Source organism: Hyaena hyaena, unplaced genomic scaffold (assembly GCF_003009895.1).
Source record: "Hyaena hyaena isolate Hyena2069 unplaced genomic scaffold, ASM300989v1 scaffold_395, whole genome shotgun sequence".
NCBI lineage: Eukaryota > Metazoa > Chordata > Mammalia > Carnivora > Hyaenidae > Hyaena > Hyaena hyaena.
In genome coordinates this window covers 1,080,235-1,093,638 of record NW_024081029.1, presented here as the reverse complement: position 1 = coordinate 1,093,638, position 13,404 = coordinate 1,080,235, and the positions used below count along the sequence as shown (strand labels likewise).

Below are 13,404 nucleotides of genomic sequence, written 5' to 3'. Positions count from 1 at the left end.
AATAAACAATAAAATTTGAAGCACCGCTTTAGAGGTTGAATGAATCACAATTTAGAAAGGGCCTGGGTCCCTGAGTCACAGCATGGCATACCATCCACCAAATACCATTTGCACTGTTCTCTGAGAAATAAAATTTTATTATTTTGAACTACAGGGATTTTAGACCATATTATTATAGCACCAAGTGGTACCTTAAATCTACCTGATACACTTAATAAAATCTATCAGAAGTAAACTTGGTTCATTTGAAAAACACTTAGGATAAATTTGCTATGCACATAAATAACAAAAATAGGTTACATATGTAAAATTAAATGGCTACAGGTTATATACTGAGAAGTTTGAAACTTTTTCTGTAGAACTTGGAGGACAATATGCTAGGTAACATAAGCCAATCACAAAAGGACAAATACTATATGACTCCAATTATACAGTGTATCTAAAGTAGTCAAATTTGGGGGCGCCAGGCTGGCTCAGTCAGTGGAGCCTATGACTCTTGATGTTGGGGTTGTGGGTTCAAGCCCCATGTTAGGTATAGAGACTACTTAAAAATAAAATCTTTAATAAAATAAACAAAATCTTAAAAAATAAAACAAACCAGCAAATAAACAGTCATAGCTAGCTATAAGAGAGTAGAAGGGTAATTCCCAGGAGTTGAAGGAAGGGGGCCAAGGAGAGCTGTTTTTAATAAAATAGTTTCAGTTCTGCAAGATGAAAAGATACTAAAGATCTGTTTTATAATATAATAATGTAAATACCCTGAACACTACTGAACCGTACATTTAAAAATGGTTAAGATGGGGCACATGAGTGACTCAGTTGGCTGAACATTTGACTTTGGCTCAGGTCATGGATCTCATGGTTTGTGAGTTTCAGCCCCACATAGGGCTCTCTGTTGTCATTGTCAGCGCAGAGCTGGCTGTACCCCTCCTTTCTCTGCTCATTCTCTTTCTCTCAAAAATAAACATAATAAATAAATAAATAAATTTTATGTGTTTTTGACCACAATAAAAATATTAATCATAATCAAAAAGACTACACTACACATCTCCTTTTTATTTGCATTTTCCAATAAATGTAACCCTTCTTACCCAAAATAATTCCAAAGTCTACTACATGAAAACAATTTAGAGAACCAATCCTGACGCATCACCTACTTATAAAAATAATAATCAGCTCATTGCTCTAAAAATACAAATGTTTAAATTAAAACTAAATAAAAACTCTGTAGTAGAATTTTACAGCTTTGAAGTTGTTAGTTGTTGTCTGAGTTTAACTTTGTACCAAATTAGAAAATTAACAGTAAGCCAGGATATTGTTTTCTAGCTTTTCAGAGTGGTCTGAGGGCCAGCCCATACAAATTTTCTTTTGATTCTATGCATTAAGTTTTTAAGACCACAAATTTTTGAGTTTCTTGTATACAACTATGGATGTTAAGAATAAAATACATATTAAAAATTTATCTAAAAAACACTAAGTATCATCTTTACCATATGGAGTATAATTTTATCTGTTATTTTCCCCTCTGAAAAAGACCTGGGTAAAAAATGTGAATGGGTCAGAGTCAAATTATATGTAAAAGTTGACAGAACATCTCTAGAAAGCAGCTTAGCTATATTTATTTTAAAAATTCTATACTCTTGGGCCTACTTAATTTCACTTTTGGAAATTTATCTTAAAGAAGTAATCAAGAATACAGATTTAACCACAAAGATGTTTATCACATTACTAAGCAGATAGGCTATCGTTCCATTATTATTAGGCATTTATATTATGTAAACATTAGTACATGCACACAATAAATTAGGACGCCCTTGGAATTGTTTATAGTAAACTTTTAATGAACTTTTAATTGCTTTTGATATAAACATAGAAGGAAAAAAGAAAAATACAAAATCATATACTGCTGTGCCAAATAAGATCTCTACTCTGGGAAATAAGGTTATAGGTAAGTTTTATTTCCTTCCTTTGGTAATCTATGATATTTTAAGTTCCAACAATGAACATGTATTACTGTATAACATTTTAAAAAATTATGTAGCCCGCCCAAGTGCCAAAATTGGAAATAGTAAATTATTATCTCATATATATGGGTAGTGGGATTATGGATCACTTTTATTCATATCTGTAATTCTGTAACTCACTTCATGATAGAATACTTCATTATTTTGCAGAAAGCACAAATTATTGTCAAGATAAATGAAAAACAGAAATATCAAGTAAAGATACAAAATCATTGATCTTTTAATTCTAACCAAACCTTTGTAACATTGCAAAAGAGGTGAATTAAGTTCAACCAAAAAAGATTAGAATCTACCAAACAAGATAATCATGACACGGCCAACAAAAGTTATCAAGGGATCCCAGAAGGTATGAATAGAAATACTTTATCAAGCATTCCTAATTAATTTTCAAGAATGACTTATTAAAAAATGCTGTTATTTGAAAAAAAAGGATATTTTACCCCTTTATCACAGTTCTAATTTTTCAGTGGCTTCTTAGTTGTATGAAGTGGATAAAAGTCAAATAGTACTTGACAATTAATAACAAAGATCCCCTAGGATTTCACCTTGATAAGAAAAACAGGACACAGCAGAGACATGTCTCTAAGTTTGTCCATCTCAAAAATAAGCTAAAGGAAAGCAATTAAAATAAAGCTTTTGGCTGAAATAATATAAACCACCAAATAAATGATTATTTGAAATAAACCTTCAATTCAAAGATTAATAATCATCTGAGTGGTTCCTTTAAAGATAATCTTATCATAAGAGGGAAGGGGGAAGGGGAGACTACATAACCTTTTAGGTACTTTGCCTCATTATTTTGCTAAAATTGGTGCAGCTTATCAACAGTATAGCAACATTTCAGCCACTAGATGGCAGGTAAAAAAAATAAAACAGCTAAAAAAAAAAGCATGCATAGCATGCAGGTGCAAATTAAGTTACTAACTAGGGGAAGAGATCAAAGGTGCCAATAACCCAACTCTTCCAACTCTACAGCAACTGCCGAGAAGTGTGATTAAATGTAGAACATCCAAAGTAGGACTGGCCTTGTCCTGGTTTCTAATCTACTTCTCACTATTGACAGCCTTTTAAGAAAACAGATTTGGACAGTTGGTGATTCACACTATAACCTCAAGAAATAGATCAGAAATGGGTCTGTAGAAGAAAAGTTCCAAGATGCAAGAAGAAAATCCCATTTCTTGAGTTTAGTAGAAGTCTGGGAGAAAAGAAGAAAATATCCAAAGATACAGGGAACCCACCCACCACTATCCTCACATTCCACAACCTTATCCCCCAAATACCATCCCCACACTGTCTGAAATGTCCCTAGAAGTACAAAGCACTAAGAACATAAATAGACTCCAATACATATACAAATATAAAGCTATCCTCCAAAAATGTGCACCCAAACCCAATTAACGTAATCAAATTGTAACATCATGGAGACATGACTAGATTACAGTAAACTGTATGATGAAACTCTATGTTAATAATAGAATTATCAACAGAGTTATAAAGGTCAGTTTGGAATTCTGACTCTAGTACATGGGAAGAAAGTGCCCCTGCCCATACACATGAGCATCAGATCCATGAAACCAAGAGTCTTAAAATACAGACAGATGCATCAGTGTGTCAGTCTGATGACATCAGTTAGTAAGATAATATAACTAATTACCCCGGGCTCTGATTCTAAGCTTAATAGACAAGTTGGCTTACTGTAAATTTGCCTTCCTATATATATTAATGCAATGTTTTCAACCTCTCTTCCCCAATATAACTAAAGGGGTCAACATAATCCCAACATTAACAATGATTCGCTAGGGTAGTCATTTTTAAATAGGAGGCATCCCACATATTAAAATTCCTAAGGCACTGTTTGTCATTTTATATAGCATCCCAAAACTTTGAGATTCTTAAGGGTTTCTTCCACTAGTTGAGAATTATGGGTCTCCATAGAGAACAGAATGACCTAATTTAGTGAATCTGATAATTACACTTCTCCCTACAAATTAAAACTTTTGGGGGGAACCTGGGTAGTTCAGTCCATTGAGCATCCAACTCTCAAGTTTAAATTAGGTCATGATCCCAGGGTCATGGGATCTCTCTCCCCCTCTGCCACTCTCCCCTGCTTGCACATACTTTCTCTCTAAAATTAAAAAAAAAAATTAAATAAACTTTTGGTCTTTTGGTTTTTTATGTATCAGTTTCTGAATCTCAGGTTAATTATATGTATACTGCAAGGGAGAGATACTTAAAGTGCCAAAGAACCAGTTATACATATTTAAAAGGAGTTAGAAGCTTATGATACTAAAACTAGAATGGGCCTCAAATAGAGGTCACGAGCCTAATCTAGTCTGACATTCCTCCAATGAAAGACTCCTTTCAGTATTTCTGACATTGGTTTAATTTGTCTACTTTCTACTAACACTTGAGAACAAGTGCACTAACAGCTGACCCCCCTAGATGTGAGGGGAAAAGAGGGGTCAGTAGAACACAGCTCTCTCATTTCTAAAGGTAAGTAAACCTGAGCCTGGCACTTCAGTCAAAAAAGAAGCCACAAGACATACTTTGGGAGATGAAAATTCAGAATGGAGCAAAGACAGAAAACTAAAGGAAAATGACAAAAGGACCCGAACAAGGACTTCACCAAAGAAATCCAAAGAGCAAAATAAATTAAGTAAAGGAGCACAATCTCATTAGCAACCAAAGAAATATAAAATTAAAAACATAAAAGATATTAAACACCTAACAGAATGACAAAAATTAGGAAGCTGGATACTACCATTTTGGAAAACAGGCATCACACAAATACCCCACCAGCCAGTGATTTTATTTATTTTTAGAGAAATTTTTGCACGTGTGCACCAGGATTCATGTTCATAAGAGGGCTGTTTTTACAACTAAACTAGAAATCACTAAAAAATTGATCAAAAGTATAGAATGGAAAAACTGGAATGTCTGAATACAACTGAATACTCTATGGCAATGAAAATGTACAAACTACAGTTGTATGCATCAAATGAACAAATTTCATCAACTTACTAAGCAAAAAAAGCAAGAGGGAGAAAACTGCAACCAGTTGATTTCATTTATGTAACATTCAAAAATGGAATACTAAATTTTATTTCTTAGTCATATGTTTGTAGATGATTAAATTACTTTTAGAAAGCAAATTATTATTGCAAGAGGTATTTGATATGATTACCCCTAGCTGAGTTGTCACCCTAGGCAGGGAGATACTGTGACCTGAGGACAAAAAGGGATTTCTAGAATGAGAGTAATATTCTATTTCTTGACCTGGTTGATGGTTAGCTTTCAAACTGTTCTTCAAACTAGACATAAGTTTCCTATACTTTTCTATAGTTATATCATGTCAAAAAAAAGTGTTGAAAGAAAAAAGCATATTCACCCACTTTAAAATTCTATTTAAGGCTAATCCTACATTTCCCCCAAAGGCCAGATTGAAATATCAATTTCTTAAAAAAAAAGAAAATGGAGTCCATGAGTACCTGGGTGGCTCAGTCAGTTGAGCATCTGACTTTGGTTCAGGTCATGATCTCACAGTTCGTGAGTTGGAGCCCTACTCTGGGCCCTCTGCTATAAGCACACAGCTCACTTCAGATACTTTGTCCCCCTTTTTCTCTGCCCCTCCCCCACTCATGCTCACTCATACACTCTCTCTCAAAATAAATAAACATTTTTTTTAAAAAATGGAGTCCATATGGAAAGGAAGGTTCTTCAAGACTTAGTCCTGGATTATTCTAAGGATCGGAATGTTCTAAATGCACCATTAAAGTCAACTATGCTTGGCAAATAGGTATGTGAGAAAATATTTTTGGTTATTCAAAACCATATAACCTCATATAACCTCAAAACCATATAACCTCAAAGTCTACAGAATATCTTGCTAATGATTTACATTTTAAAAACTCAATTATTATTTCCAGATTCCTCATACCAATAGCTAAACCTTAAAAAACAGACATTTTTGTTCAATCCTCTATCCTCAATTCTAACAAAGTAAGTTTCTACCACACATTTCCATTTTGAAGATTTCTGCTATGCTACTGCAAGTTCAATTCTCATTTCTCCAGAAATGAAAGTCCTAGCAATAAGATCCCTCTCCTTCATACACATACAACATAAAAATTTTGCTATAAAAAATGAAATTTAACTATTATTCCTTCTTTCTTATTTACAGTGTAGAATGGAAAGTGCTGGGAAATGGAAAGTTGTGTCTAGGGTGAAAGTCTGGCAAGAATGAAAAGTACAAACAAGTAAGAGATAAATGCTTCTCTCTAATACATACAAAAGACTCAAAAGGTAAACTAATAAAAAACAGTTATTGGGTAGTTTTTTTGCCTTTGGTTTCTTTGCTTGTTTTTAAACAAAATGTAAAAAGCTACTTAAGGAATTTAATTTGCAATTATATTTTTAAACTTTTTAATTAATTAAAAAAAACTTTTACAATTCTTAGCTGCAATGAAGTATATAAATCTTAATGTCAGGGCTCAATGAATGTTTACTTACACACACACACACACACACACACACACACACACACACACACACCTCCAACACACATACATATCCATAGATGAAGATGAAGAGACAAACTTAAAGCTAGATTTGAAAATTTTATTAGAAAAGGGAAAACAAACAAAACCTAAAAGATTAAATGCTACTGGTCCTCTAAAGCAAAAGAATTTTACTTTATTTAGTTAATTTTATTTTCATACCTCACAGTCCTCTTGTGCACTTTGAACATTGCACCATCTGGCAACAGGTTCAAGAACCACTCCCCAATCCTCACAGACCTGTTTAAGGATATTCACAAACGTTGTCTTCCCTGAAGCTGTTGTGACAGGAAAAGGAAAATTGAAGAGGAGACTTAGAAAAAAAAAGCCAAAACAGTCATCAGCTTTTACAAAATGTATACTAGCAAATATAAAAAACAAAAATATTCAATATCCTAAACTTTCTCTTTAGATTTGCTTTTTGAAAGGGTCCCTACCCACTTGTATTAAGGACACTTGTTTGTTATTGTTTTCAGTTTATCAAAGCCATGGAACGGAAGAATTTTTAACCTGGTGAAATTGTAGGCAAGGTGTTACAGCAGAAAAAAAATCCTAGTCCAAGCTTCACTTTCCTTCACCAAGTAATTAGAGACAACTTTGTGGGAAATAGTTAAACCTATTCTTCCACTTAATTAGACATGTGATTTTGGGCAAGCCACTGAATCTCTCTGAGCCTGTTTCTTCATAATACAGTGGAAATAATAATAATACCCTATTTATGGAAACTGCTGTGATAAGCTATGACTACAGTGATAATAACAGGCTCTTGAATTTTCAAAATTTTCCTATTTTCTCAGTTTACAAATAAGCTTAAGTCCTTCCTATCTAAAATCAACTTAAAAATAGCTAAATGAACTACAAATCAATATAAAGATGCATCCAAAACTTAGAGCTTTAGAATGAGAAACCGTATGTGACACTAATTGTATAACTCACATTAAGCCATAGTGCCTAACAGAATTTATAAAAACGTTTTTGCACAGCATCCCTATAAGCAACAGCCATGTTTTTTTTTCTGCTTCACTTTCAAGGTTCTGTGCACTTTACCCAACCATTAAAAACAAGTTGTACTTTGCTTCTCCCTGATCTTTCACTAGTTTCTGAGACACTAAGAAGGCAAAATAAAGGAAATAGTTCAAGCATAATCAGGGCATATTATATTCACTACTTTAATATTACCTGGGAATTCCTTCCATTTAATAGTAGGGAAAGTCTTGATGTAGAATTTAACAGGGTGTAGCGATACTCCTAATGACCACCACACCCCTTCTATCTGAAGTCACCAAATGTGGTTATATTAGACATCTCTGGTCAACATAATATGTTTCCCTGTCTCTCTTACTCTCCTCCATATGTATACAGAATTACATACACACACAGACTAAAAAATATAGAAAAGATGCTTCTGAAAGCTTTTAAATTTTTTAATGTTTATTTGAGGGGAGGGGGTGGGTAGAGAGAAACGAAGACATAGAATCCAAAGCAGGCTCCAGGCTCTGAGCTCTCAGGCTGAAGCCTGGCCCTGGGCTCGAACTCATGAACCACGAGATCATGACCTGAGCCGAAGTTGGATGTGTAAGTGACTGAGCCACCCAGGCGCCGCAGTTTCTGCAAGCTTACCTCATCTTTATAAACTGGATATTCAAAGAGGGCAAAAAGAACTTACCTTTGACCTGAAGAACTATATTCAAACCTAGGACATTACCTAGGCAATAGAAAAGAAGAAAAAAACCAGAAGAAGTTTAAGGGATCAAACACAGAGCCAAAACAGGGAGCGGGGATGGGGGTGAGTAAGAAGGTAACACAGAACAGAGAACTGCTGAGAAGCAAAACACAAAGGCATATTATCACCACAGGATAGAAGAAAAACTTTTAAGGATAAACTAGATTTAATCATGGGAAAAACACTGGTGACCACAGATTTTGTATGGAGAGGGTAATCGTAGGGACTATAAAGCATTTAGACTGTAAGTGGAAGCATATATAATGATCACTGGACATTCACTGAGCTAGATGGAAGAAGGGAAGGAAAATAAGATGTACAGAAAGAGGATCCAAGGAACATACTAAAAAATCAGGCATCACCCAGAGTCTGAAAGCACTTTTTTAAAAATAAATTTTCTTTAAGTTTATTTATTTATTTTGAGAGAGACAGAGATAACACAAGCAGGGATGGGGCAGAGAGAGAGGGAGAGAGAAACCCAAGCAGGCTCCGAGCTTGCTGTCAGCTTAGAGCCCAATGTGGGGCTTGAACTTACGAAACATGAGATCATGACCTGAGCTGAAACCAAGAGTTGAGTTGAGTCAGACCCTTAACTGACTAAGCCACCCAGGTGTCCCAAGTCTAAGAACACTTAAAGCTAGAGCATTCAGCTTTCTTCTGACACGCTTACAAAGAAAAAAAGTTCATGTGGTCATACTCTAAAATTTTAGAAACAAAAACAGCTATTCTTTAAAATTACTCTTTAGTTCAAGCAGAGTAACAACAGTTACCTATAGTTCCCAATCGGATTAATCTAGTTCCTTAACTTTTGAGGGGAAAGCTAATTAATAAATTAATATTCTATGAAAGCAAAGGAGAATAAGAACCAGAGACACTGGTGTTACTACTTTAAAAAGTCATGTGGCTGGGGCGCCTGGGTGGCTTAGTCGGTTAAGCATCCGACTTTCGCTTGGGTCATGATCTCGCGATTCGTAGGTTCGAGCCCCGCGTCGGGCTCTGTGCTGACTGCCAGCTCAGAGCCTGGAGCCTGTTTCAGTCTGTGACTCCCTCTCTCTCTGACCCTCCCCTGCTCACGCTGTCTCTCTGTCTCTCTCCTCGAAATAAATAAAACATTAAAAAAAAAAAAAAAGTCATGTGGGACCTAACAGAATTACTAATGCCAAAAATCATCTGTACAAACTATTAATATGAAAGCAGGTAAGGCCTCCATAAATCTAACACAAGTGAGTATTATAGTAACAGAAATCATGAGAAGATGAGTTACAGGAGTATAAACTAAAATGACCAGTTAAGGTTCAAATTCTAGAAATCACAAAATAGTTTTCTACATATATATTAGCAATTTGTACATTTCTACTTATTTGGGATTGGCAAATAAGGTGGAAGGGACAGCAACACCAGCGCAAGCACATTAACAGCAACAAACCCTTAGTGTCAGGAAGACAAGTGTAAGGAACACAATCCATCAAAATAGCAAACTGTTATCTTACAGAAACAGAAGCCCAGTGTTACCAGATCTTTGGATACTGTACAGGATGCCAAGAATCTAGATGTTCAAAAGGAAATCTCAAGAATTTTAAATGCTAGCAATTCATTAGTTTTTTTTTTCCCAAAAGCGCCTGAGTGGCTCAGTGGTTAAGCGTCTGACTCTTGATTTCAGCTCAGGTCATGATTGATGGGCTCAAGCCCTGCATCAGCTCCATGGTGGTGGTGTAGAGCCTACTTGGGATTCTCTCTCTGTCCCTCTCTCAGTGCATTCTCTTTCTCTCGCTCTGAAAATAAACAAACTTAAAAAAATAAAATAATTATTTCCAACATTCTAAAACAATTTTTTTAAATAAAATTTTTTTCAAGTCTACACAAGCCACTATTGTGCAAATGCAAGTCATTAGTTTGCAACTCTTTCCAGTGTAGATAATGGAGAAGTCAGAGAAGAATTTTAAGCAGGGGAATAACACAATTACATTTATATATAGAAAGTCAGCTCTGGAGCTAGGTAAGAGAAAATGGAGATGGAGTGACACATTAGCAAATTATTCAGGTGCTGGGAAGATTAACGATGCTTGGGGAGATCTAGATACAATATATTGCCTAACTGGATTTAAGAAAGGGAAAAGGAATAACTTGTTGTGGTATTGATGAGGTGGTGTTTTTCATTCAAAGTTGAAATGAATTTTGTTCAGTTGAAATGGCTTAGTTCAACTACTTCCTCCTCTATATATGTTCTTCTTTATCCAATAAGTGTCTATGAGGAATCATACCAGTAAACATTCAACTTCAAAGAATTTATCCTAAAAGGAAAAGAGAATCTATTATATGGATCTTTTCCACCAGTGCTTTTATACTGGAGCAATGCGACAAAATGCCCTCTTTGAGGGTGAGTTCAACTATTTTCTACTACTTGCAATACTGTTAAAGCATCTACTTTGCCTTGTCTTTTTAAAGAAGTACAAGGACTTTGAATGTGGTAAGAATTAAAAAAACATTTGCTGTATGCATGAATGGCCAGTACCCAACTTGGAGCCAAAAAAATTCTATCAGAACAGGAAGTGTCAGGCATAGGTTTCCTGTGGTAGGAAATAAAGAAGAATGTAAGTTCAGATGTACCTTGCAAAAGGATATGCATAGTACAGTCTGCCCTCATCCGGATTAGGAACAGAAACAGTACTGGTCTTTGAATCATAAGCCAATGTTTACTTGGAAGTGGGGTAAGGGGTGAGGAGCTCCAGAATACTAAGATCATCAAAAACTCTTTCCTTGTACTGGAACGTTTACAGCTGTTTTATCCCTAATCCTTAAAACTGGAAACCATCCAGATGTTCACAACTGGGAAAGAGGGAAACGGTGGTATATCCATGCAATGGAATACTACTCAGCAATAGAGAACTACAGATATTAAGTATAATAGTAGAAGATGGGATTCGGTAGGCAGAAAGGGAGAAGCTAAGTAAGACTTGCAGGTCATCTGATGGGGGGAAAACACATATTTTAAAACAATGCTGGGAGTGTCTGACCACAGCTGACTCACTCGGGTACAGAGATCCTCTAAGAAATCTAACAGACACCGTCTACTCTCCTCGGGTTCCCCTCAGGAATCTGACAAAAGACCTGACTAAAAGTAAGTGGTAGACCTTAGAACATACGACCACATGGAACAGTATGGCCATAGATCACCCCTCATACGATGGAAACAAGCCAATCAAAAAGGAATGACTAAGCATTTAGTTACCTAGCCAATAAGGGTAGTACCTGAGAAGGAACTAGACGCAAGGGAGGGGGGGCCCAACCAGAACCCTGTAAAACAAGGACCCTCGCCTACAGTCGGCTGGGCCTTCACTTTCAAATGCCCCCTCTCTGTAAACAGAGCTTTCCTGCAATTCGTACTTTCTCATCTTACGCTCTAATAAACTTTTACCTGCTGCTCATTTTATTCTAGGTCCACCTCTTCATTCTTCGAAGAGAGGAGACCGCGAATACATCTGAAAGCATTATGCTAAATAAAAGAAGGGAGACCCAAAGGCTACATACTGTATGACTCCACTTATAGGACATTCTGGAAAAAGGCAAAACTTGGAAACCAGATCAGTCAGTGGCTGCCAAGAGGCAGGAACCCGGAGGGAGCCGACAACAAAGGAGCACCAGGAACTTTTTGAGGGGATAAAAATGTACTGAATCTTGACCATGTGGTAGTGAAACAGCATTATTATGTGTGTCATACCTCATGGAAAAGTACACCTAAAAGGATAATTTAATGTATGTAAATGACACCTCAAGAACTAACACGGTCTCAAAAGAAAAAAAGAAAAAAAAAAAAAAAAGCTTTCCCTTCGCGCGATCCCAACAAAAGGAGGAACCGGGCCCAAGGGCACCTTCCGAGGCCCGCATGCCCGGGCGTGCACCGCCTGACGCCCGGGGGCCGCCGCGACCCTGGGGGCACGGGAGGGAAGCGGGGCAGGACAGGGCAAAATGCGTTCGATGGGAAGGGAGGTAGAGGCCGTGCCCGCATCCATACAGCCAGGCCTGAAGGAAGCCCTCACTAAGTGGAAACCCCGTGCTCTGGGACCAGCATCTCCCGAGCCTCCTTACCGATGTTCCCTTCGATGGCAATCTTCTTGATGCGGGCCCCCTCAGAGCCGGTCGCGGGAGATGGGCAGCTCCTCTTAGGTGGGGTGGCCATTCTGGTCCGGTGGCGGCCCGAGTGCATCCAACAGGGAAGGCTGGGAGGCGGCCGCAGGTGCGCGCGCTGGGGCTCCCGCCACTGCCGAACGTGACGAGACGCGCAGGCTGAGCTCCCGCCAGCAGCAGGTTGCAGGGACTGCGGGTCTCCGGGTTTGATTTTGGCGCGCGGAGGCAGCGGCCGACAGGGGCGGGCCTGCGCCGCGGCCGCCCGCCCAGCGGGGAAGCCACGCCCCCGCCGTCTCCCCAGCTGGCCCAGCCTCCAGCGGCCCCTCGGCCTTGGCCACCGCGGGCGGGGCTCCTGCGTGCGCGCCCGGCACGTCGGGTCACGCAGGAGCACAGGGCGGGACGGCGCGTCTCTTCCCCGGACCCGGAGTCCTGTGCGACTGAGGGCGAGCGCCGACGCTGGAGGGTGAGCCGGGGTAGTGAGTGACACCCGCCCTCGTCACCGGTAGTGGCCGGCCCTGACTCAGGAGACTTCGCCTCTCCAGCGGGTTATGTGGAAATAAACAGAGCATCTGGAACACAACTTGCTGTGAAGCAGTGTGCGGTAGAAAAACCAAGCGGATTACCCGTGTAGTCCAGTCGGAGGACAACGGTCAGGCTAAGCGCGGGCGGGCAACCCAGCCCTCAGGAAATGCGTTGCACTCTTCTTGCGTGCCAGGCAGTTTCGAGCGCGGTTCTTGAATTAACTCGCAGCGCAGTGCAGGAAATCCCACCAGTAGCCCGATTTATCGGCGAGGAAACAGACACTGAGAGGCTACTTGTTCCAAGTCTCAAAGGCCGTGAGGCATGGTCTGGCGTGCGAATTTACGTAGTCAGACACCGCGACACGGCAGGCTTTTCCTGATCTCTCAAACCCCAATTATGCTCAAAGAGAACACGCCACACCAGAATGCCACTATGGCATATGGATTATTTCGAA

At 38.5% G+C, this 13,404-nt stretch overlaps 1 protein-coding gene across 1 annotated transcript in view; it reads right to left on the bottom strand.

Moving 5' to 3' along the window:
* The window catches only part of DCK (deoxycytidine kinase), a 29,137-nt gene extending 16,404 nt beyond the window's left edge, over positions 1–12,733 (bottom strand). Inside the window, exons 1-2 of the mRNA XM_039251769.1 lie at positions 12,390–12,733; positions 6,743–6,858 (exon numbers count right to left, since the gene is read on the bottom strand). Coding sequence (XP_039107700.1) covers positions 6,743–6,858; positions 12,390–12,507 — 234 coding nt within the window. The 5' untranslated portion in view covers positions 12,508–12,733. The remainder of the gene's footprint in view (positions 1–6,742; positions 6,859–12,389) is intronic.
* Positions 12,734–13,404: the final 671 nt, after the last annotated feature.